Genomic DNA, 23466 nt, shown 5'->3' on the forward strand with positions numbered 1-23466 from the left:
CGAGCAATACCAGGTAAACCCAGCTGCGGCTCTGTGCCTCCTCTCCGTCCTCGTGTTGAGAGTTTTCCGACCTCAGGGAGCACTGTGCAGAGGGCTGTGCGGTGACTTTGGGTGCCGAGCCTGTGCGTGCTTGGGTTCACAGTAAATACTGTCGAAGGGAACAGAGTCTTCACCTCTGGAGGCCACAGAAAAGCTAGCATTTAACTATTGTTACTCTTGTTACGACCCAGAGGATTTCACTCCTGCTGGTGCGGGTAGGCTCTCCCTCAGTCCTGGAGTACCAGGGTCTGCCTCAGGCCAGCCTCGGGGCCAGGCCCGCGCTGCCTCCGCCCTGGGTGGCCTCTCTCAGGAGTGGGGGGATTGGGCAGGGAGGTATTTGATCCCGTTTCTCACTGTGCTTCCCAGCTGTCCTGTGTTTTAGCGGATCCCTTCACACTAGGTCTTTGTCAGAAAGGAAGGTAGGGCAGCCTCGATGGCTGGGAGGGGTGGGGGGGGGGCAGAGGAGGGCAGAAGCTGGACCTGGATTTGGAGAAGATGCATTGTATCGCTGTTAGGGACATGTCCCAGGTTAATTGTGGATGTCAGGAGGATCCATGGATGGGGAGTTCTTCCCAGTGGCTCTTGGACTGCTTTGTTATCCAGACATTTCTCTGTCGTTAGATTTTTAATTTCTCATCACTTGTGTATTATTTAGAGGACTAGCTGTGAATGAATGAGGAGGCAGTGCAGTTCAGGACCATCTTGTTTGAATTTATGCTGACAGCTTCGGGGAAAGACTTGGGCAGGAAAGGGGGAAGTTTGCTGGCTCAAATGGGATGTGGGAGCTGGCGGAAGGTGGAAGTTACTCGGGCTTGCTGGCCGCCGTCGGGAGGAATCGGACGTGCTGGGGACCGAGGGAGGTGTTCACGTGTGATCGTCCCGCTGTCCGAGGCAGGTTTGAGGAGCCGCTGGCCAACTTGCTGAATGAGCAGCACCGCACAGTGAAGGAGCAGCTGGAGCAGCTGAAGATGAAGAAGTCCTCGGGCAGACAGCAGCAGGAGGCTGAGAGGGTGAGGCCCCAGAGCGAGAAGGGCCATCAGACCCTGACTCTAGACCCCGCCCAGAGGCGGCGGCTCCAGCAGCAGATGCAGCAGGTGAGACCCCTGTGTGCTTGGCGCTGGGGCGTGCTGGGCCCGATGCCGAAGCCAGGAAGCAGCAGTTTTCTGAACATCAGAAACAGGTGTCTTGGTGTGCCCTGAAACCATGGGACCACCGTCTTCACGTCGGGCCCTCAGAAGCCATCACGTTTGGACCCAGAGGGCTCGGGCATAGCGCACATGCGCGTGGCCACCCTTGAATTAGAATCACAGATTTCCATCTCCCATAATCCATTCTGAACGGAACAGCCTTGCTCGTTGGAGGCAGTTTTTCTCCTCATTTCAGTCTCTATAGTTTGAGGCTGAGACGTCTCTGGTGCTGTCGTCTTGCTGGGCGCACACTTCTGAGAGGCTCACACCTCAATGGGCTGCCATTCTCCTGGTCTCTTCCGGAAGCAAAGTGTGTGGTCAAATGGCAGACATCTTGGGAAGGCCTTCCGGGTCCCCGAAATGACAACCTCGTAATGTGTCACTGTGTTGTTTTCCTTCCCTCCTCAGCATGTGCAGCTCTTGACACAAATTCACCTTCTCGCGTCCTCCAACCCCAACCTCACATCGGAGGCCAGCACCACCAGGATATTTCTCGTAAGTCTCCAGGGTCCTTCCCCCCCGCAGACTTGGGGTCTGTGAACCTGGCAAGTCGCTTCTCAGAGATGTTCCCCCAGCACCAGCTATGTCCATTCTTGTCCCGTGCATGTCCTGGCAGCTCCTTCTGTGGCTCCTGTGTTTGCCGAGAGAGCGCCAACCTTTGACGCCCAGAAAGACCAAGAGCCACCCAGTTTTCGTAGGACTGTTCCTCCGACTTTGTTATTGGGTCTTCTTCCCCATCTTTAGACCTTCCCTGACTTCTTAGGTTTTTCTTAGTTCTATTCTTTTTATTGAATTCATTGTCAGTTCATCTGGCTCAATGTCTATGTGTATAAAACTAATTTCAGTCCTGACATTTTTAAGTATTTTGGAGGAAGGGCTTTTAATTTTGAAATTGTTCAGGTGTCATTCAGAGAAACCAAAAGACAAAAAAATGTAAAAAGTAATTGTTCTCACTCTTGAGAACCTTAATTCTAGCGGGGAGCTCGACGGAACGTCCTGAAGGGTGAGGGGTGAAACAGGAACGAAGGAGCATGTCATCAACGCCATCCTGGGCAGTCCGAGGGCTCCCCCAGAGAGCCGTCTGGGTGGAATAATCGGTTACAGTGATTTTCACCTGTTTCTGTCCCTAGCTGGAGGACAGATCTCCCCTCAGAGGCTCAGAAGGGCTCTGCTAGTGTTAGCTGTCTGCGACTAAGGTCTCCTTTGTGCCCTGTTTTCCCAGAAAGAGCTGGGCACCTTTGCTCAGAGCTCCGTCGCTCTTCACCATCAGTTCAACCCAAGATTCCAGACCTTGTTCCAGCCCTGTAACCTGCTGGGGGCCGTGAAGCTCGTGGAGGACTTCGGCACACATGTCCGAGTCGACTGGAGTCCTCGCAAAACCGCCAAGAAGACCGGTATGGGACAGGCGTGCTCCCTTCTGCTCTTTGCGTGCTTTGAGAAGTGGGCGTCTCCTCGGGCACCTTGCTTCCTGGGAGACAGGACATTTGTGATGTGGTCCTTGGTACGCACCGTCTAGGTTCTGGAAGGACGTGGTCGTGTTTGGGCTCTGTGAGGGCTGGGCCCAGGACGGGACGGTGCAGGGGTCAGAGGTGTGCACTCCGTGCTGAGGTGTGTCCCAGACAGATGTGAGCGTGAGGTTGGGACTCCCTGGGGTCTGGCTAAGATAAAAGTCAAGTGGTTAAGTGGATTCATGGTTAGGTTTTTACTCTCTTTTTCATTATTCTCCTTACTGGTTGCAGTGGTGTCTCCATTTTGACTGAAACGTTGATTCGGGAATTAGGCACAAATTAGAGAAGTTGCATGTTTGTCACGTTCAGTATTCTGTGGATGGTGCTGGCGTGCTTCCTGCCTTGCGTTGCTTCGTAGCTTGCGAGAAAATATGTGCCGTTCCCTTAAATGAAATGCTTGCTTCTAATTTGTTTCCTGGTTTAGAACATTAGCTGTGGTTTGCTCTGGATGTGCGTTTGTCTTTGGATTTTCTTTTTACATCCTGACTTTTGCAATCCAATTGAATATAGTTGAGTGTGAGTGCATAATGCACATGCACGGATCTCAAACTTCTTACTTAGCTCTGAGTTGGTAATGGAAACTCGCCACGCCCCAGTGATAAATGCCGCCTGTGGTGTCCCAGAGTTTTCTTCCAGGGAGACAAAAAGAACATTTGTGGAAGGAAAACTACGAATGTAGTGCTTTTTCTCTCTGGAGAGGCAGACCAGCCTGGAATTGAGAGGCTGAGGCAGCAGGACAGAACTATCTAGAACCTTCCATGTCTTTTGTTCCCAGCCTCAGGAGGAGCCTGGGAGGACTTACTGAAAGTTAAGTAAGAATCAAATAAAATTTGGAATACCAGATTTGTGAGGCAGATTAAAGAAGATGGCATCTTACCCTAGAAGAAATTAAGCATCATTGAAGGTCCCTTATCTTCTAACGATTTAAAGAGGGAGAGGAGGTCACGACTCAGCACACTGTCAGCTGGGTGCTCTGGGTGATAAGTGCCGTGAGAGGCCCTGTTGCTTCGGGGTGAGGGGTCCTCACGGAACGGAGACGGAACTAGCTGGCAGGAGCTCCCGGGGGACTCCCGGCAGGCGTGTGTCCACCTGAGGACAGGGGTGAAACCTTGGGCTAGGGCGGGCATGGGCATCCCTAGGTAGGGCAGCTCTAGGTAAATGCAAGAATGCGTTTGGAAGCTTTTGCAAAGCCCTCTTTTGTTCTAGAATTTCATTTACCACAGGATTTTTTTTTTTTTTTCTCATAGCAGATGAATTTCCCTGTTTGCCAAAGCAAGTAGCTTGGATCCTGGCCACAAGCAAGGTGTTCATGTATCCAGAGCTGCTTCCGGTGTGTTCCCTGAAGGCGAAGAATCCCCAGGATAAGATTTTCTTCACAAAGGCCGAGGACAAGTAAGAGATCCCTGCGAGGGCACAAATGCACAGAGTGACCCAAGGGGTCCTGGTCACGTTTGCGCTCAGGGGAAGGAGGGCACGTCACCTTACATGAACGGACAGCAGCATCGCCAGCCAGTTTGCTGCTGCAGTGCCAGACACTGCTCTTTCTGGGGGACAGTGCATGTTTGTGAAACATTTTTAACCTATGTTTTGTTTTTGATTTATTGTAAAAAACCAAGGTCATAGTACTGGTAGAGGAAATTTTTCAAAGGAAAGAAATTAAAGAATTAAAAAAAATGTTAATTTATTTTTGAGAGAGAGAGAGAATCAGAGCATGAGCAGGGGAGGGGCAGAGAGAGAGGGAGACACAGAATCCCAAGCAGGTGCCAGGCTCTTGAGCTGTCAGCACAGAGCCTGATGTGGGCTTGAACTCAAAAATAGAGATCATGACCTGAGCCGAAGTTGGACGCTTAACCGACTGAGCAAACCAGGTGCCCCAAAGGAAAAACATTTTTTATCCATTATCCTAACCATCCTAAGACAACGGTCTTCCTTTCCTGCCCTGCCCTTTTTCCTTCCTTCCTTCCAAGTAAACTCTACACCCACCGTGAGAGTTGAACTCTCAGCCCCGAGGTTTAGTCACATGTTCTACCCACTTAGTCGGCAGGCACCTCCAGTGATTTTTAAACTTTTTGCATTTTTCATATAATTTTTATTGTCAATTTAAGTAGAATTTTTTTTAATTGAGCCCCTTTAAATTGTTCTGTGCTGTCACAGCATCTTTTTCTTTTGTTTCTGTGTGTCTCTTAAAGTGATATTAAGTGGCCTCACCATAGTCCTTTTATTTGCCAGTGTTTTCTCTCCTCTCTTGTTTGGCTGCTGTAGTGAGACTTCCCCAAGGACCTTCCTCAAGGATCTTTGTGCCTAAAGCTTTTGAAAGTCTTTTGAGTTTATCCCTTTGGGCAGATTCCCAAGAGTGAGATTATTTGGTAGAGGTTATGAACATTTTCATGGCTTTTGATTCGTACTGCCCCACGGGCATAGTGGCCTGCAGGATGCAGGGACCCGCAGCTGAAGGGGGCGTGTTGGGAGGCAGTTGGTGCTGATTTAATGTCACACACAGTGCCCATGTCCATCTCAGAGTTGTTCTCTGAGCGCTGCTCTCCTTCCTCTGAACTGGGCGGGTCTTCGTCAGAGCACTTACCAGCTCTCAGGAAATACCTGCCGTTCTGTGTTGAGCCGCTGTTGACTGCACAAGAACGAGGTGTGGAAATGGTGTGCGGTTACCTGTGGGGTTCTCTGGGGAGCGCACGGTCCACAGAACATAGTGAGGCGAGATTCCGGTGCTCGCCCCTCTCAGTTTGCTGGCTCTAGGGCTGAAGCACTTCGAAGGGACCAAGTTTCCGAAGCTGCTGATCAGCAAGTACCTCCTCACCTGCAAGACTGCCCACCAGCTGACCGTGCGGATCAAGAACCTCAACATGAACCGAGCGCCTGACAACATCATCAAAGTGAGTGCCGTGGGGACCCCGCCCAGCTCCTCCCGCCCAGGCTGGGGGCTCCTGGCTGCCCGTCCTCCCCTCTGCAGGCCGTCTTCCTCCTTTGTGGGTGTCTCTACTAACAAGAAAAGTATCTCGTCTCTTAAAATATTCTTCCACTTCCTGATTCCCGCTAGCTGCTCATTGTCTTTGGCTCCAGCCTTCTTGAAAGGGTGAAAAACATTCCACTCTATCCTTGTCCTTGACTCTTTTTGTGTAGAGATTTCCATCAAGGTTAAAAGAATATATTTTATAAAAGGTTCACAAGAGCTTTGAAGACTCAAAAATTGTTCTGCGAGGCTGATCATGACAAATGACATTGTCCCCTCTGTCCTCTCTGTTTTCTGCTGTTGTCTGCTGAGGTTTTAGGGGCGGCGTGTCCACCTCTGTATCTGGGTGGCATGCCGGCCATTGCTGCCACTTGATGTTTGCATTTAGGTGTCACTTAGGAAAGCACAAGCAGGGTGGGTGAAGACACAGTCCTCCCCCCGCCCCGCGCTACAGTCCCATGGTCACCACGGTGTCTCCTGTCACCTGGATTTCCCAGGGGACCACGGTTTTGGCTCAGTCGTGTTCTGGGCTCACATTAAACCACGAGAGTGTGCCGTGAACGGTCCTTAGCGGCACGGGGCTCCCTCTCACGCACGCGTTAGCTGTCCAGCGCCAGAGTTGTCCACGGTTTCTGACTCTCTCTGAGCATGTTCACAGCTGGACTTCCCGTCATGGACTCCGCTGCAGCTCATCCCTGTGCACGGGTTTCCCTTGCCTTGTTGCACAGGGTTGTCTTGGGCTGTTTCTCCCCCATCGTTACCTGTGTGTGTCCTCCTGGTCCCCGAACCCACATCCATTTTGTCTGCTTTACTGCCCTGTCCTGGTAGAGCACAGCCTGGTAGCAATATGGGGGAAAACGCTGGAGAAATGGGTGTTTTTGTTTAAGCTGTCTGTATTCCCAGTATCCATGCTCTGTGGGTGGGACCAATGTCTGTGGCCTGGTGTAGCTGCCGTGCTCTGTACTTGGTGTGTGTATAGTGCTGTCGCTGTGACACAAGGTCTGGCCGTTGGGAGAACCTGGGGGAAGCTACTTTAGAGCGTTCTGTTTGTGCAGCTTTTTTTTTTTTAATGTTTTGTATTTATTTTTGAGAGACAGAGAGAGAGCGTGCAAGCAGGGGAGGGTCAGAAAGAGAGGGAGCTACAGAAACTGAAGCAGGCTCCAGGCTCTGAGCTAGGTGTCAGCATAGAGCCTGATGCGGGGCTCGAACCCTCCAACCGTGAGATCATGACCTGAGCCGAAGCCGACGTTTAACCGACTGAGCCACCCAGGCGCCTGTTTGTGCAGCTTTTTATGCACCTATAATTATTTAAAATAAGTTTAGAAATATATCCCTTTTCTACTCTCTGTCTTCAGTACGTCTGGGATTTGAGGTTGGAAACAATGTCGTGTTCCAGTGAGCGTAAGCAGTGAGAGCGAGCACGGGGGCTCAAGCCGGGGAAGAGCTGTGGGAGAGGACCTCGAGCAGCTCCACCTCGCCGGCCATGAGGACGTGACTCGAGCCGAGATCAGGAGCCAGACACTTAACTGCCACCAGGCCCCCCAAAGTTGAAAATAATTATTCTTAGAAATTTTAAGGGTTGGGGTACCTGGGTGGCTTAGTTGGTAAGACGGATGCCTGATGTGGGTCTGGTGGCATTAGTTCTGCAATGACTGGGCAGCCCCACTGTCGGCCTGTCCGCGCCTGGCCTCCCGGCAGCCATCTCCTGCTGTCTTCACAGTACTCCGTCTTCTCTTGTGCTTTCTGGAGTGTTCCTTCAGGTTTTTCTTTTCATTTCCTTGTGACCCTTCTCTTTATTTTTGCTGTTATGTTTTTCATTTCTGATAGCTTTTTTTTGGTTCGTTGAATAGGGTTTTTTTTGTTGTCATTCATTGAACAGTTTTAATGGCGAATGGAAAAGGGCGTGTGGGAGGCAGGCCAGGTCGGAGGCTGGGCCTGTCTCTGGAGGCCTCAGTCCCATGGCTGCTGCTGGGCCTGGGGGAGGCCACTTCTGTCTACACCACATGAGGGGATTTGGGTGTCACTGTCCTCATCTTCGCCCAGTTCTGCTTCCAGCTTTCCCCCACTTCTAGAGGGTTTTCTTACACATCTGTCTAGCTGGCCCTTAAACTTCCGTCCACGTGGGATCTGGCTCTTCGTTTCCCTGTCTCTCTCCTCCGTCTGCTTCTTTGCCTTGGTGACTGTGTTGCTTTTACCTTTTCTTCCATCCACTCTCCGTATAGGCTTCCGCCTAACCATAACTCCCTTCTCTTTTCATGGGTGTCTCAGAAGGATCAAAGCCAGACGGGTCGTTTAATCTGTTTTAAGAGTAACTTTCTCCTTAACTGGGTAACCGCTGCAAGTTACCATCGGCCCCGCAGGACCTCAGCGCATCCCCCTGTTGGCTACCCAGGGGCCGAGCTCTGGCTCTGCTCCTCGTGGCTGTCCTGCTGACCCTTCAGGGCACTCACTTCTGCAGCCCCTCTTGTTCTCATCGCGGCTCCTTCACCAAGTCTTCCTGACCCGCTCTACCCTCGTGTCTGTCTCACAGAGTCCTTGCAGTGCATGGGCCCTTCCGTGTTCGTGCGCGTGGGTCTTCTCAGGGTCCTTGGTCTGTCTCTTCGGTCTGGACTTTTCTCCCAAGTGGCTGCTGATGTCGACAACTGTTGATAGGAAGTCTTTCTGTTGCCTTGTTGACTCCTCAGTCTGAACTGTGCCCCTGTGCACCTTCCAGACATTTCCACCAACTGCTACCACCAGCACACACCACCCCTCACCAGCAGACCCCCTGTGCACACAGCACTCGCCCCTGCGGTGATCGGTTCCATCTGGCTGTTGTCTCAGCCCATGCCTCTCTGAGTTCTCCTTGGCCCCCCTCCCCCATCCCCAGTGTGGTCATGTCCACATGCTGGCCTGTCACCAGGTCCTCTGTGGTCTTACCTGCTTCCTCCCCTGCTGCCCACTGGCTTAGTGTTGGTTTGGTGACACCGTGAGGAACACGCTAGTTTCCAGTGGGGGTTCCTGATTCTGGCTCCATTTATTGTGTCCCTCAGGTTGCTGCCATAGCCACGCCCAGATAACCCTTCCAGACACAGGTCAGACTGCCTGGTGCGGCTCGGAAGGCCCACCTGTCTTCCCTCCAACCCGTGTCTGAAAGTCTCTCCATATTCCTTTGTTGCAGCCAGACCAATCTCCTGCAGTTCCTTATGTGTATTCAAGATTGGGGGCCAGAAGTCTGCTCTGCCTCTACCCCATCCCTCCCTCCCTCACTCGCACAGCAAACTCTATGCCGTTAAGATCCATCTATAGTTGCACCTGCTCCAGAAATATCCTTATTTTTCAAATTCCAGATGTGTTATTCTTTTCTGCACATCTTTGTACTTTTTTTTTTTTTTTTTACAGAAAATGTCATTGACCTCTTTGACCGTCTCTCCCGCTGGTCTGTTCGCTCCTTGGGGGCACGAATGTCTTCTCTTAGTTGTAGCTCGGCCCGCAGCCCAGATGTTGCTTGGATGGCTGCTTACTACCCGCATAGGCTCGCTGCCCACCGTCTCCGTCTCTCTTCTTCCGCCTCCTGTCTGGTGTCCTTCGCATTGTTAACTTCCTTCATAGGACGCATCCGTGTCTCCCGGGCGAGGGCAGAGGCGCTGCTGTGATGCTTCCGGTGTCCCGGGCGAGGGCTGAGGCGCTGCCGTGATGGGTCCGTGTCTCCCGGGCGAGGGCTGAGGCGCTGCCGTGACAGTGATGAGTAGGAGCAGGTGTTACGTGTACTTGCTGGGACCGCCTGCTTTCTTTTCTCTGTGACCTAAACTTGTCCCTGCCTGATGACACAGTGTTGTAAAATCTTTGTTGGAGATTTAGTATAATTGGAGGTGCAGAAGCGTGTAGCACGTGCTTGTTACGTGCGCGTGTGCGCGCGTGTGTCAGAGCACGCTCCGCCTCCCAGCCGGACAGAGGGCAGGGGTTTTGGACGGAATATAACTCCTGTTTCATTTCTTCTTGCTCAGTTTTATAAGAAGACCAAGCAGCTGCCCGTCCTGGTGAAGTGCTGTGAGGAGATCCAGCCGCACCAGTGGAGGCCGCCTGTGGAGAGGGAGGAGCACCGGCTTCCGTTCTGGCTGAAGGTGCAGCCCGCCTCCCCGAGTGCACACGCGGCCGAGGGACCCCCCCGCCCCGCCAGAGCCGGCGCCGCCGCTTCACGCGCCCAGTGCTGGCACCTGGGACCGGGCGCTGGCACTCTTCCTACGTACCTTTCCTCTCCCGCTCCTTGCCCTCCCCCGGGTGGCTCTGCAGCCTTTGAAAAGTGGGTCAAATGAGTTTCTAGAGGGTGTGATTGGAACATAGTCTTTGTAGAAATTTGCTATTCTGCGGGATCCTTCTTAGGAAGATTTCTTGAGACTATCTGGGAAGGCCCTCACATCCGGGAAGCGCGGTTCTTTTTGCCGGTGTTCTTTCTGACGTGTGCTGGACCAGTGTGTTCTTGTTCTCGATAGGCCAGCCTGCCGTCCATCCAGGAGGAGCTGTGGCGCAGAGCTGACGGCGGCGGAGGGGTAGGCGGCGTGACGGGAGCCGCTGAGGCCAGCTCAGAGCCAGGCCTGGGGACAGGCAGCTCAGAACTGGGGAGTGAAACTCCGTACCCGCTGCTGTTGCCCAAGGGTGTGATCCTGAAACTGAAGCCAGTTGCCAACTGTTTTTCCAGGAAGGCCTGGAGACAGAAGCGGCAGTCCGTCCTGAAGCCCCTCCTAAAGCCCCTCCTAATCAGGCCCAGCCCCTCCCTCCCACCTGGCTCCACCCCTGGGAAAACGCCAGCGAGGTCCGCCCCGACGGAAGCCCCTCGGAGCAAAATGGTGGTCCGGCTTCCTCACGTGATCCAGCCAGCCGCTGTCGGACAGCCGGTGCCAGGTGTCCCTCCGCCAGGAGGCCCTGGCAGGGACAGTTTTGAGTCTCCGTTGGCATTGCCTCCCATGACCCCTGAGGGCAGGACTGGCTTCCCTCCTGAGCCCCAGACCGTGCTTCCCTCTGCCCCTGTGCCCAAGGTGATGCTGCCCTCGCTGGCCCCTTCTAAGTTTCGAAAGCCGTGTGCAAGGCCGAGAGCCTCAAAGAGAAAGGGGGCCAAGGCCTCTCTGTGTCTGGAGCCAGCCTCCCTCATCCACCCTGTACCTGTTATCTTCACCGTGCCTGCCACCACAGTCAAGGTGGTGAGCCTCGGCAGTGGCTGCAACGTGATCCAGCCTGTCAGCGCGGCCGTGGCCCAGAGCCCCCAGGCCATCCCTATCACCACCCTCCTGGTGAACCCCACTTCCTTCCCCTGCCCGCTGAGCCAGCCCCTGGTGGCCTCCTCTCTCCCACCCCTAATTGTCTCCGGCAATTCTGTGAGTCTTCCTGTCCCTGCCGCCCCTGAAGATAAGGCCCAAGTGAGTGTGGACATCAGTTGTCAGTCGGCTGAAGGGAAGAATACCTTTCAAGGCCTGGAACCCAAGTTAGAACCCCAGGAACTGTCTCCTCTCTGTGCCCCTGTCTTCCCCAAAGAGGAGTACAGCCCGGGGCCACCAGCAGCGGCCTGCGCGTGCCAGGAAGAGCGGCCAGAGAGCCTCGCCTGTGACTGGACTCTGGTGAAAGTGGAGGACGAGGGGCAAGGTTTGGAGTCGCCGCCTCCAGGCTCCGGAGAGCCTCTCAGCACCACCCCTGGGGACACGCAGAAGCCCATCAAGATGGAGCCCAAAGACCCCGGGGAGGACACCTGTGAGGACAGCAGGGAAGGCCGTTCTGGGGGATCGGATGCCGGCTTCCCAGGGGAGGAACCCCGCGAGTCGAGGCTGCCGCCCGTCTCACAGCAGCAGGAGGACCACGGAAGTCCACCCGCTAGAGCCTCTTCGGCTTCTCGGGATGAGGGACGCTTGGGCCCCATGAGCAAAGGCTCGCCGAAGCCCCCTTCGTCCTGTGCCGACGCTGACGCAACGCGCAGCAGCCCCCCGGGAACGTCTGAGGCCCCGGCCAGTGCCGACGGCCAGACGGCCGGGACTGTGGGCGGGACGGACGCCGGGCTGGGAAAGGACGGGCCGGAGGAGGAGGAGGAGGAGGACTTTGACGATCTCACCCAGGATGAGGAGGACGAGATGTCCTCAGCCTCTGAGGAGTCTGTGCTGTCTGTCCCGGAGCTCCAGGTGAGAGCCGGGGAATGTTCTCGAGTGTCCTGTGGCCTTGGCTGATAGGCCTACTGATAGGCTACCTGCTTGCCTGCTGCATTTAGATAGTCCCGCCTCTGGTTGTTTGACCCTTGAAAACGCTGTGAGACGCCATTTGGAGGGCGGGGACGAGAGGGGAGGAATGGGTGAACTTTTACTCAGGTGGTAGGCTTGGCACAGTCCCTCGCCCGTCAGAGTGAATCACCTGCGCGCAGTTAAAACAGCTCCCCGTGTCGGTCCTGAGTGTGGGCCCCGCAGCAGAGAGTGTCCTCAGGGTGGGGGCACCTCTCAGAATGCGGTGGCTTCCCCCACCTGCCGCCAGGCTGCAAGCCCAGCTCCCCCTGGGGGACCACTCACATTGGGCCCCGGCCCGGCGGTCCTGGGCAAGGCGATGCCAGCCCCGGGGGAACTCTCGGGGGTTGCAGGAGACCATGGAGAAGCTGACCTGGCTGGCCTCTGAGCGGCGTGAGGGCCAGGAGGCTGAGTCCGAGGAGGAGAACTCCCAGGAGGAGAACTCCGAGCCGGAGGAGGAGGAGGAGGAGGAGGCCGAAGGGATGGAGAGCCTGCAGAAGGAGGATGAGCTGACGGACGAGGTCCCCGGGGGCGCTGCCGAGAAGCTGCCGGCTGCCTTCGCCTCCCCCGGGACCGCGCCCGAGGTGGGGGCCGGAGGTGCCCCGCCAGGTGAGCGGGCGTGTGCGGGCGTGCACGTGCGGCCCAGCTGGCCTCCTGTCTGCCTGGCGCGCAGAACAGTGTGGAAACCCAGTGTGATCTTCCCGAGGAAACCCTGTGCTCCCCCTACCTCTCCCGCCCTCTCCCGCCCTCTCCCTTCCCCCAGACACATTTGCCTGGTGCCTTCGCTGAGTTGTACCAGCTGCTAGCTTTGGTACCAAGTGCCTCCCAGACCCAGAGCAGGGCGAGGGCAGGGGTGTTGTGAGTGGGGACGGGGTGTGTGTGTCTGAGCCCCTCCCAGACCCCTCCCCCCAGCAGGGGCAGGAACGTGGCCAGCAGGGTCATCGAGCATGGGCTTTGCGTCTTCCAGGAGAGGCCAGCCGGGCTGCAGGGAAGGGCCGGGGCGGGCAGCGCTCGCGAGGCCGGCGGGGAGGCCGGGCCCGGGCCAGCAAGGATGCCGCCAAGCTGCTGCTGCTGTACGACGAGGACATCCTGGAGCGGGACCCCCTCCGAGAGCAGAAGGACCTGGCCTTCGCCCAGGCCTACCTGACCAGGGTACGCAGACGCTGCCCCGTCTGCCCGGCCCCCAGGGGGCCGCGAGAGGGGCCTCGGGCAGGGCTCCGTGACCCGCAGCTGGTGTCCATCCCTGAGCGTCACCCCTCTGTTGTTCAGAAAGTGGGAAAAGGTGGATCCATCGTCATGAGGGGGCTTCACCGTGTTGGCGGAGCCGGGCCTTTCCTGGGGCCTTGGCTTGAAAAGACAGACTTGGGCCTCGGCCGCCGGGCGGCCCTCAGGGAAGCACCTACATCTCCAGAGACACGAACCGGTCCTGGCTGTTGGCTTGTGTCCCGGTCTCATTCTCCTGAGCGCAGCCCTTTAGTCCCCCAAGCAAGGGGCCGTGCTCACAGTGCTAGCCCTGCCTCCCCTTGCTGGCTTCTGTGTTATTTACCCTTAGTCGATGTCAGGCTCCTGCTCTGTTCCAGCGTGCAGCTGACATCCGGAAGGACAGGGCAGGGCTGTGTGCTCGGGAGAAGCTGCTGGTCTCGTGGCTCTGGTGTGTGGACTCCCGCCACTTGAGAGAGCTGGGCCTTGCTCGGTGCTGTGACTGCCACCGACAGTGCTGGGGACCTGTCAGGAGCCCTCGGCCCGCGCTGCTGTCTGGCGTGGGCGCCCCGGACGGAGCGTTGACGCTGGCGCGTCCTGCGTGCAGGTGCGAGAAGCCCTACGGCATGCCCCCGGCAAGTACGAGGACTTCCTGCAGGTCATCTACGAGTTCGAGTCGAGTGCACAGAGGCAGACGGCCGTGGACCTGTACAGAAGCCTGCAGCTCCTGCTCCAGGACTGGCCTCAGCTGCTCAAGGACTTTGCTGCTTTCCTGCTGCCTGAGCAGGCTCTGGCCTGTGGACTGGTAAGTGCTGGGGCCCCTGGGGGTGGCAGCGTGGGGCCAGGCAGCGTTCACGGACAGTGTTCCCGACCGACGGCCCCCGGCCAGATGGCCCTGCCCTGGCCCAGAGCCCTCCTCTTTCCAAGGGGTGATCTTCCCAGCCCCTGTTCTCCCCTTTTCTTTACGTGGGCCGTGTGGGTTCATGTCCCAGGGCTCATGGGTGGAAGCCTGGCTCCTTTGACATATAGATACATACACACATGCCTTTTAATGTTTGCTTTCGGGAGAGAGTGAGTCGGGGTGGGGCGGGGATCTGAAGCAGGTTCCGAGCTGTCAGCAATAGCCCGATGTGGGGCTCAAGCTCACCAACCGCAAGAAGGTGAGCTGAAGTCAGATGCCCAACCAACTAAGCCACCAGGCACTCCAGACTCCGGGTCTCACAGTGGGTCTCTGGCGTTAGAGGCGGGCCGGAGCTGCCCCGGCCCGCGTCTCCTGTCCTCTGTCAGAGCGCTGCGGCCTGCTCAGCCGCGCGGGGCCTGTCTTGCCTTCTCTCCCGCTGGTAGTTTGAGGAGCAGCAGGCTTTCGAGAAGAGCCGCAAGTTTCTGCGGCAGCTGGAGATCTGCTTCGCGGAGAACCCCTCGCATCACCAGAAGATCATCAAGGTCCTGCAGGGCTGCGCCGACTGCCTGCCCCAGGAGGTCACCGAGGTGCCCCCCCCCCCCCCCCCGCCCTGCCTCCTGCCCCTGTGCACGTGCGCCTCCGGCCAGCCCCTGACCCGCCCCCTGTTCTCTGGCTTCCGGGCACCGTGGACGTCCTGAATGGACGGGAAAGACGAGGACTTTGTAGGCTTTTCTGAAGCCTAAGCTCCTGGAATAGGGGGTGCCTGTGCCCTGAAACCAGAGCCTCCCTGATCTCGCCATGTCAGGGTCCCCTCAGTGCCCTGGGGGGGAGGAGCAGGGAGCAGGGGACACTGCCAGAGCTGGGGGTGAGAGAGTGTCATCATAAGGGTCACACGTACTGGGAGCACCACGCCAGCACAGGCACTCGATTGGGGGCAGGGGGTGAAGACTCCTAAGTTATCAGGCTCCTGTGTGTCCCTCAGGGCAGTGGGGGAGCGGGCTGTGGAAGTTTCTGGGATCGGTGTGGGAGGGCAGTCTGGAGAAATCCTGGTGATGTGTCTGTACCTTGACACTCTCCCCAGCTCAAGACACAGATGTGGCAGCTCCTCAAGGGCCACGACCACCTGCAAGACGAGTTCTCCGTATTCTTTGATCACCTGCGCCCCGCGGCCAGCCGGCTGGGCGACTTTGAAGAGATCAACTGGACAGAGGAGAAGGAGTACGAGGTGCGGGGCCCGGGCCGCGGGGCTGGGGCGGGCGGGCGGCCGTGCGAGTGAGGGCTGCCTGCGCAGGGTTTGTGTTGAGCGGCACCCACTCCCGCCCAGTTTGACGGTTTTGAAGAAGTGGCCCTGCCCGATGCAGAAGAGGAGGAGGAGCCACCCAAGGTGCCCCCGGCCTCAAAGAGCAAAAGAAGAAAAGAGATCGGGGCCCAAAGTCACGACAAGGTACCAGATTGTTGGGCATGGCCTGCTGGTCACGAATCGGGCCTGCAGTTTTGTGCATGTGTCTCTGGCTCGGTGCCGAGGTCAGGCCTCGGGGCCCCCAGAGGGACGAGCGTGGATGCTGAGCCCCCCGCCCCCGTGGCCGCCCCATTAGGAGGATGTTTCCTCTCTTCTCTCGCTCAGAGCTATTTCTCTTGGGTCTTAACTCCTTCCTTTCTGTTGGTGCGAAGACACAGAAGTGAGCCCCACTTTGGCAGCACTGGTGACGAAGTCCAGGTGGCTCCTAGAAGCACTAATTGGTCACCCTTTCAGCGACCCTGCAGCAGCCCCACAGTTTTACAGAGGCAGAAACAGACGGACTCGGCCAGGCTGTCGCCAGGGCCTTGCATCCATATGTGGCCGTGCTGGGGCGCGAGCAGGTCTGCGCAGGCCCCTGCGCTCTGCTGCTCTCCAGGAGGGAGGCCTTTTCTCTGGGCGTCTTCTACTCTTCCTTGCAGAAAACAGCTTCTTAGTAGCTGGGTGACCTCGGGCAGCTTAGTTAATCTGTTTCAGTCTCAGTGTTGCCAGTTGGGATAATAACTTGCGTCTGGGTTTATTGAACAGTGTCCCGTGGGGGCCTCGAAAAACACAAAGAAAGCCCCCTTCAAGCGGGAGGGGAGGGGGCAGAGCTCAAGGCACCGGGAGGCTAGAGCAAAGGTGGTCGAGTCGGGACATCACCCCTTGTTACGGAGCTTTCCTGGACTTTGTCTCAGATTGTATGTGACTAGTATTCTCGAAACATCTGGGCCACCGGGCGATGTCTGTCTGGTCATGGAAGTGTTGTTTCAGGGATTTAGAATGGGCTGGCACGAAGCGTCCCCAGGCCCAGAGGAGAGCCTGGGGCACATGAAAAGGAAGGCCTGTTCTGGACTGCTCACACCTCTGCCCAACATGCTGGGCTGCTAACTGAGCGGAGGTGTCTCCTAGGAGCCCGAGTGGCCAGATGGCACCAGGGACTGTGCCTGTTCCTGCCCTGAGGGAGGCCCCGATCCCAAGCTGAAGAAGAGCAGGAGAAGAGGGTGTGGCCGCTGCAGCAACCGGGTGAGCCGGGCGACTGAGGGGCGGGCGTCCACGCTGCCTCCCCTTGGGGCCGAGGTCTGCTCCCGTCCGGGCTCCCAGCCCGGCCTCCCGCGAGGACGGCGTGCACGTGCCCTTCCAGTTAGAACAGTCTTTCACTCACACGGAACGGATATGCTTTTAAAGACAACCCTATGGACAAGCACCTGGCGGGGCTCAGTTGGTTAAGCCTCTGATTTCAACTTAGGTCATGAGCTCATGGTGTGTGGGTTCCAGCCCCGTGTCAGGCTATTGACCCTGCAGAGCCTGGAGCCTGCTTCAGAGCCTGTCTCCCTCTCTCTGCCCCTTCCCTGCATGCTCACGCCCTCTCTTTCCCTTTCTCCCTGTCTCAAAAACAAAAAAACCTTAAAAAAAAAAAAAAGGACAGTCCTGTGGATAAAGCTTTTGGAACGGGATAAAAATCGACCGCTTCAAATATTTATTTCTCAGCTTGCTTGCTTTATTTTGATGAGATACACTTCTGTCAAGAAAACAGACCCTCGAAGTAACCTGGGTCTCTAGGGTGGGGTTGGTTGACAGCAAAGATACAGTGCTGGCTCGGGGAACGGGTGGAAGAATCAGGTACCCTCTGAGCTGTTGGAAGGTGGTGGAGCAGGTGGACTTGGTGGACTCGCGGGCACAGGTGCGGGCCTCGGTCACCCTAGATAACGGCAGTGGGGAGACCCCTGACCATGGAGGCTCTTCTGCAGGTCTGTGACGGCAGGGCCTACAAGAGCAAGGAGCCCCACGAGTCGGGCAGCAGCCCCCAGCGGGAGGCCAGCCCTGTACCTTCGGTTAAGGAGGCTGGGCCGGGCAAGAGCCTGCTGGGGGAGGAAGCCCCAGATGAGCGGGAAGGCGTGGAGGCTGTCCCGGACCCGCCGGGCAGGGGAGCTGTGCCCGGGCCAGGTGAGGTTCTGCCAGCCTGGCCTCCCTGCCACCTCCATTTCTGTGTTCTTCTTACAAACTTCCAGCAAGAGCGGCTCTGAGCCAGGATGGATAGCCCCCTCTTTTACTAACAAGTCATAGGAGATCCTCCTGCCCAGCCTCAACTTGCTGTGCTGTGGTCTCTGTCCTCCCGAAGATGGGGAGCATGAAGCCCCCAGACTGCACACTCCTCCCTGCGGACCCCGCCAGGCTGTGCCCCGAAGGCCACGGTCAGGCTGTGCCCTGACCCCGTGCATGCTCTCAGCCCCTTACTTTCCTCCTAAGCAGGATCGGCAGTGGGGAGCACTCAGGAAGTGATCCTTACAGAGCGGCCCACCCTGGAGGACCCCCGGCCCAGCTCGCCTGAGACTGCCCAGCTCCCCTCCAGTCCTGGAGCCCTGCTCTGTGTGGTTAGGAGAAACCAGGCTGAGGCAGCCCCCGGACTTCAGGATGAGGCCGAGGACCAGGAGGCGGTGGATGAGCCACAGCCTTGCGTGCTGGTCTGGGACGCCCCGGCAGCTGAGAAGTGGCCCAGAACCGAGGAGAGCGCGGCTTCCTCCCCGAGTCCCGTTTCCTCCAGGACCAGAGACGTGGCAAGGAGGCGCCTGTCTGAGGCTTCGGACGGCCCAGGCAGCTGTTTGCTGTCGGGCAGAGCTGGGGTGAAGACTGCACACAGGTTGTCCCCCGTCCACGAGTCTCCGTCAGGAAGGGACACCTCAGAGCCTTCCTCCAAAGCCCTTAGGGGAGGTTTGCCTAAGGACCGTGGGGTGCAGGGCAAGGGCCCAGCGGGCGAGCCGCAGCCGAAAACCACAGAAGCCACAGTCTGTGCCAACAACAGCAAGGTCAGCTCCACCGGGGAGAAGGTGGTGCTATGGACAAGGTAGGTAGGGGTGGGGCATGCCGCTGTGTGTTTGGAAACTGTGTGGACACATTCAGTTTGCTAATCCGGTTAATCGTGGCATGTGGGTTCCAGAGAAGCCGACCGTGTGATTCTCACCATGTGCCAGGAGCGGGGGGCACAGCCGCAGACGTTCAGCATCATCTCCCAGCAGCTGGGGAACAAGACCCCGACCGAGGTGAGTGGCGGAGGTCCTGCCAGAGCTTTGGGCCCCGGGGGTCCAAGCACACGGACTGGCAAGGAGAGGGCGGGCTGGCCAAGCTGGAGACCAGACACCAAGTGTGACGGGACAGGTGGGTCTCCAGGAGGGGCCTGATGCGTCAGGGCGGCGAGCTGTTGAGTAGGAGCCCCGTGGACGCTCTTGCAGGCTGGTTCAGGAGCCGTGCGATCTGGGGCCAGACGCTAACAAGCCCTGTGACCGGAGCGCCCTGGTGCGCGGGGCACGCGGCGCTCCCGGCCTCGCTGTGGCGAACAGACACGGCGGCCACAGTCGGTGCCCGTGCTGCCTTTCCTGCTGCAGGTCGCCCACCGCTTCCGAGAGCTCATGCGGCTCTTCCACACGGCGTGCGAGGCCAGCTCCGAGGAGGACGAGGATGCGACCAGCACCAGCAACGCAGACCAGCTGTCCGACCGCGGGGACCTCCTGTCTGAGGAGGAGCTGGACGCGTGACCCTGGGCGCCTGGGCGCATCATCTGCTGGCCCCATGGGCAGGGCTTGTGCTCGGCTGCACCCCCTGGAGCTCTGGGTGCAGGGCCGGAGGCGGGGGGCCGAGGCTGAGGGCAGAGGCCAATGGGGGAGGGATGGCTCTGCCAGCTTACACCGCATTCCGGGTCTTTCTGAATGTGCTCGTGAACAGCATCGCGGGAGCGGGCGTGGCTTCCGCCCTCCCCTCTCCCCGCCACCTGGGTCTGACGGCACGTATTTATTGTCCTGTGACCCCCTCCCAGTGGTTCTAGGTGTGTTAGATGCTCGAGTTGGGTGTAGCCAGTCCCAGAATGCTGAGCTCTGCAGCTGGCAGTTTTATTGTGCACCAGCTCTGTCCTGCTCGGAGAACGCTAGCCTCCGAGGCGGCCCTCCTGGTAACACTGGGCTAGGCTGCGCAGCTCCTGCAGCGCCTCGTCCAGGTCCGCCTGCTCCACCCCCGCGTCCAGGAAGCTGGCCCAGCGACGCACGTCCAGCTTGCTGAGCTCTGTGGCCAAGTCTCCCAGGGTCCGGTTCAGGGACGAAGAGGAGCAGAGGGCCCCGAGCACTGGGACGCTCTCCACGGCTGTGGAGGGGCAGAAAAGGAGGCCTGAAAACCGTGGTTCTTCACTGGGCTCTGCCGCACGGACTAGATGGGACAATGAGCCCAGGGGATGGTGCCGTCCCCTCCATAAACCGCTGCTCCTGAGGAAGGCCAGGTCCCTCGGCCATCAGGTGAATAAAGGGATGTGTCACTGTGGACTCTGAGAATCTTCGTCCAGGAAGGGGTAGGTGACACCTGCCCGTACCTTCACCTCCCACGTACCTGCCCCGGATGGGAGGCCGTCTGCAACCAAGCCGTGCCGGCTGAGGCGTGGGGAGAAGAGCCGGGGGTACGGGGGGGCCACCGTGCAGGGAGCCAGCAGCAGGTGGGCGGAGCTGTGGGGCGAGAGAGCAGCGGTGAGCGAGGAGCAGAGGAAGGTCTGGGCGCGGGCAGCGGGCAGCGCACTGACCTCCTGACTCCCGGCTGCTGCTGCTGTAAGTACTGGGCCAAGACGTCTTCCCCGGCGGTGCACGTGTGCAGCGGCGATGGCAGAGGGGTCCCCGGGGCCAGCTGGCTGCCAGAACAGAGCCAAAGTCACCCTTAATGTGTGGGCCAGGAGCTAGGGAGTCTCGTGTTCGCAGGCTAGCAGCCAAAGCAGGAAGCTGAGGGTCTTATCTTAAGGGGGGGGACGTAGACAGAGTGAGGGATGCCGTAGGAATGCGCAGAGGTGCGGAGAGACCAGGATGGGAGTCTGAAGGGTGATGGGCTCCTGAGAACCCACCGCCTCACCTGGTGTGGCACGCTCTGTCCACACCCCTCAGCACCACGGACTGGGCAAAGCAGTGTGCCCCAGAAGGACTTCCGCATGCAGACAGCGGGGTCCACACGGCGGCCCCTCCCAGCTGCACCAGGGCATCAGGAAGGGACTGGCCGGGGGCCAAGGGGAAGGGGATGGTTGCCGCTGTGGTCACCACCTAAAAAGAAAGGAGAGATCAAGCCGTGGCTTCCTGTCCGCTCTGCCTGGGCCCCGCCTAACGCTGCATACCTTCTTCCCAGAGAAGTTCAGCGTGTCCGCCAGCTGGGCCATGGACACCGGTGCAGAGCGGAGGCGGTACGGGGCAGTGAGTGTGTCCAGGGCTGTGGCCAGGATGGCACCACAGTGGAAGGGCAGCGTGGCCTGTAAAGATACCAAGAAGGGCACTTAGCCTGTAGGGTCTGAAAAGCAGAGTGTGAAAACAGAATCCTAATGGCAGAGACGTCCAGGTGCTTAGGACAAAGCAAAGGACAGCGTGCTCCGAAGGGGCCATGACACGGCTGAGTTCAAGTGGAGGGTTCAGGAACAGGGCCAGTAGCAGGGAAAGGCTGGGGCCAGAGCTGCAGTCTGGCCAGAGCCCTGAGCCTTACATCATAGCGCAGGTGAGGGAAGGTGACCGGTGGCCCTGGTCGCAGCCCCAGGCCCCCACCCAAGGATAAGGGGCAGACCAGAGAGCTGTGAGCGGACATGTGCACCAGGCCCAACGCTGTGTTCAACACACGATAGATGTTTTTCAGGGGCTCCTGGGGAAAGAAAAGAGTGAGTCGTTCTAAGCAGCACTCTCCCGGGCGGTCCTGCTCCCTCCCCTGGGACCACTTCAGCCCAGGCTGTCCTCACCCTGCGGCTGGAGGGCCCAGGGAGCAGGCCCCAGCTCATTATGCCCCGGCCCGAGTACTCGTCTCGCAGCAGCTCCGCGGCCTTCGCGCCCAGCCCCGAGAAGCCGTCATGCAGGTCGCACAGGATCTGGAAGCCCTGGAAGGAGATGAGGCATGGGAGGCCGGCCGGGCGTGGGTCCTGCCCGAGTCCGCTGGCCATGCCGCTACCTGCAGGTAGTCACACTCCTCCACGTAGAAGTGCAGCCTGTCCTCCACGTCTTCCAGGTACTGGGGCTCCTTCAGGATGCTCTCGCCTTGGCCAAAAGCCTCCAGACGACCTGCCTCCCTGCCGCACACGAGCCCAGCCCAGACTTGCAGAGCCCCGACCTCCACCCCACCCCCACCGTCCCGTTTGCAGAGGGCACAGGGAAGGTGGCCTCAAGAGCCGCCTCAACACCGGTGGGGGTCCCGTTTCTTGCTTCACCCCCTCCGGGGCCCGCGTACCCATCGTGGTTGTACTTCTGAATCATGCAGATGCTCCGGGGGTGCAGATGGACCCGGAGGAAGTCTGACCAGACTCTGATGCTGCCCTCCGTGGGGACCAGTGGTCTGGGGGCTGCAGCAGTGGTGAGCGGAGCGCGGCCTGAAGCGGAGTCCAACGAAACGTTCTTCCCTTTGCTGCTCTGCCCCGTTCCCCACCCGGTAGCACCCAGAGATGTCTCACCTCGGCCACTGGGGACGGACTTGACTCTCCAGATACCATCACTACTCAGCACTCCCTGGAAGGACGGAGAAAAGCCTGCATTTAGTGCCAGGCGGCCTAGAGGCAACCTCTGACTGGTTCTCTGGGTCCTGCTGGCCAGCCCCACAGCCTGCGGTCACTCTTGTCATGCTTCCTTGGCAAAGTGCTTCCCCAGATGCCATCCCATAGCATTTAAGAGGATCAGAATCCTTTTTTCTGCCCCAGTGGAGGCCACTCCAGCTCTCGAAGTAGAGGCCCTCACCTCGGCACTCAGAACGTCCTGGAGGCCAGGGACTTGGGGACAGAGTTCTTCCCTGTGTGTGGTAAGCTTTCCCTGCCTGAAAGAAAATGGATCTCAGTGACAGTTGCTCGTGGTTGTCCAGCTTCCTGTGCGCGGTCCCACTGCGTGTGTCACCCATACCATGCTATTGCTGCGTCCAGCTGTCTGTCCCCGTAGAGTCCACCTTCTTGTTTTAGGGAGCTCAGGCTGCCTGTAGGACAAAGAACAAGCCACGTTGGGGCACAGCCTCGCCCCTCCCCACCTCCGTCTAAGCTCCCGCCGCCAAGCTTTGCTGCACACACTTGAGCCGGGGAAACCCGCCCCCCCCCCCCATCCCCAGCTTGGGCCCGCGCTCTACGGCCAGAGCAAGGGATCATCGCGGGCGCCCACAAGAGTGCCACAGTCCGCCGGGTCCCTGCGGCTGCTCGACTCTGCTCCGCACGCCCGGGGGCCCTTGCGCGCTGGCCGCCCCCGGCCGCCGCCTTACCCTTGAGATCCATGAGGATCAGTCTGGGCGTGTAGGTCTCCTGGCCGTGCGGCGTCTGGCCCGTCCGGTACAGGACGTCCGGACACAGCTCTCCCGGCGGCTCCTTGGCACCGGTCGGGGCGCACAGCGCAGCATCCTGCGGGGAGCACAGGGGAAGGCCTGGCCTCAGCGGGGTAGGCTGGAGACCCCGAGCGGCCCCGCGGGGGCAGCGCCCGCAGGCCTCACCTGCTGGTTCCACCAGTGCGCTCCCACGAAGCCCGCAAAGTGACCCAACTGCAGCGTGAGGACCTCCCGGCCCCCGCCCGCCATGCCGCCCGGCTCCGCTGGGCTGCGCAGGCGCGGCGGCCGACTCGCCGCTCGGGGCCAATTGGATCGTCGCCTGGGGGGCGGGGTCTCCGCCCCCGCGCAGCGCTAGTCCACACACTCCTCGTCTTCCGCGGGGCGAGCGATTCGTCGGGCTCCGGAGGCTCCGCCCACACCCGGGGTAGACCTGTGGGGCTGCCCCCACCCCCGTTTGGGGCGGGGCCCAGCCCGGCCGGAAGTGGCCGGCGCGGGGGCGGTGCCTCCCGTGGCGTGTCTTGGGCGGGGCCTGGCGTCTCGCGTGGGGCTCGGCGGCGGCCGTGCGGAGGAGGCTCCTCCGACCGTGCGGCCCGGCTTGGCTGCCTCTCGGTCACGTCCGGTGAGTGAGGCGCCCTAGGCGGTATTTTG

The 23466-nt window shown here is 58.9% G+C and overlaps 2 protein-coding genes and 1 long non-coding RNA gene across 15 annotated transcripts in view; 2 read left to right on the forward strand and 1 right to left on the reverse strand.

Moving 5' to 3' along the window:
• The window catches only part of GON4L (gon-4 like), a 61153-nt gene extending 38798 nt beyond the window's left edge, over positions 1 to 22355 (forward strand). For 5 of the 7 annotated variants that reach the window (XM_029936002.1, XM_029936003.1, XM_029936000.1 and 2 more), the window contains 18 exons: positions 935 to 1133; positions 1635 to 1721; positions 2449 to 2620; positions 3982 to 4126; positions 5472 to 5622; positions 9686 to 9802; positions 10172 to 11842; positions 12289 to 12544; positions 12903 to 13087; positions 13743 to 13940; positions 14480 to 14623; positions 15118 to 15261; positions 15361 to 15480; positions 16444 to 16557; positions 17283 to 17478; positions 17785 to 18376; positions 18470 to 18572; positions 18915 to 22355. In XM_029936002.1, coding sequence (XP_029791862.1) covers positions 935 to 1133; positions 1635 to 1721; positions 2449 to 2620; positions 3982 to 4126; positions 5472 to 5622; positions 9686 to 9802; positions 10172 to 11842; positions 12289 to 12544; positions 12903 to 13087; positions 13743 to 13940; positions 14480 to 14623; positions 15118 to 15261; positions 15361 to 15480; positions 16444 to 16557; positions 17283 to 17478; positions 17785 to 18376; positions 18470 to 18572; positions 18915 to 19064 — 4744 coding nt within the window. In that variant the 3' untranslated portion in view covers positions 19065 to 22355. Of the gene's footprint in view, positions 1 to 934; positions 1134 to 1634; positions 1722 to 2448; positions 2621 to 3981; positions 4127 to 5471; positions 5623 to 9685; positions 9803 to 10171; positions 11843 to 12288; positions 12545 to 12902; positions 13088 to 13742; positions 13941 to 14479; positions 14624 to 15117; positions 15262 to 15360; positions 15481 to 16443; positions 16558 to 17282; positions 17479 to 17784; positions 18377 to 18469; positions 18573 to 18914 lie in introns of those variants that run through there. The other 2 variants (XM_029936001.1, XM_029936005.1) reach the window with 2 other exon arrangements.
• MSTO1 (misato mitochondrial distribution and morphology regulator 1) lies at positions 17011 to 23301 on the reverse strand. 6 transcript variants are annotated; one of them, XM_029936013.1, is made up of 14 exons: positions 22984 to 23301; positions 22759 to 22894; positions 22413 to 22482; positions 22254 to 22329; positions 21974 to 22028; positions 21754 to 21892; positions 21478 to 21595; positions 21272 to 21406; positions 21025 to 21177; positions 20666 to 20797; positions 20410 to 20594; positions 20090 to 20194; positions 19951 to 20015; positions 17011 to 19686 (listed from the first exon to the last, which is right to left on the reverse strand). In XM_029936013.1, the coding sequence occupies exons 1-14, from the start codon at positions 23065 to 23067 to the stop codon at positions 19451 to 19453; spliced, it is 1689 nt and encodes a 562-aa protein (XP_029791873.1). In that variant the 5' UTR covers positions 23068 to 23301; the 3' UTR covers positions 17011 to 19450. The 6 variants fall into 6 exon arrangements, with proteins under 6 accessions (XP_029791873.1, XP_029791871.1, XP_029791870.1 ...); XM_029936011.1 differs by having other exon boundaries at positions 17011 to 19662; positions 19903 to 20015; positions 21754 to 21865; positions 22984 to 23289; XM_029936010.1 differs by having other exon boundaries at positions 17011 to 19662; positions 19903 to 20015; positions 22984 to 23289.
• A 4-nt stretch (positions 23302 to 23305) lies between these two features.
• LOC115288585 overlaps positions 23306 to 23466 on the forward strand; it is a 13694-nt gene continuing 13533 nt past the window's right edge. For both annotated transcript variants that reach the window (XR_003907106.1, XR_003907105.1), the window contains exon 1: positions 23306 to 23437. This is a non-coding gene — a long non-coding RNA (uncharacterized LOC115288585). The remainder of the gene's footprint in view (positions 23438 to 23466) is intronic.

This window comes from Suricata suricatta, chromosome 3 (genome assembly GCF_006229205.1).
Source record: "Suricata suricatta isolate VVHF042 chromosome 3, meerkat_22Aug2017_6uvM2_HiC, whole genome shotgun sequence".
NCBI classification, from domain to species: Eukaryota; Metazoa; Chordata; class Mammalia; order Carnivora; family Herpestidae; genus Suricata; species Suricata suricatta.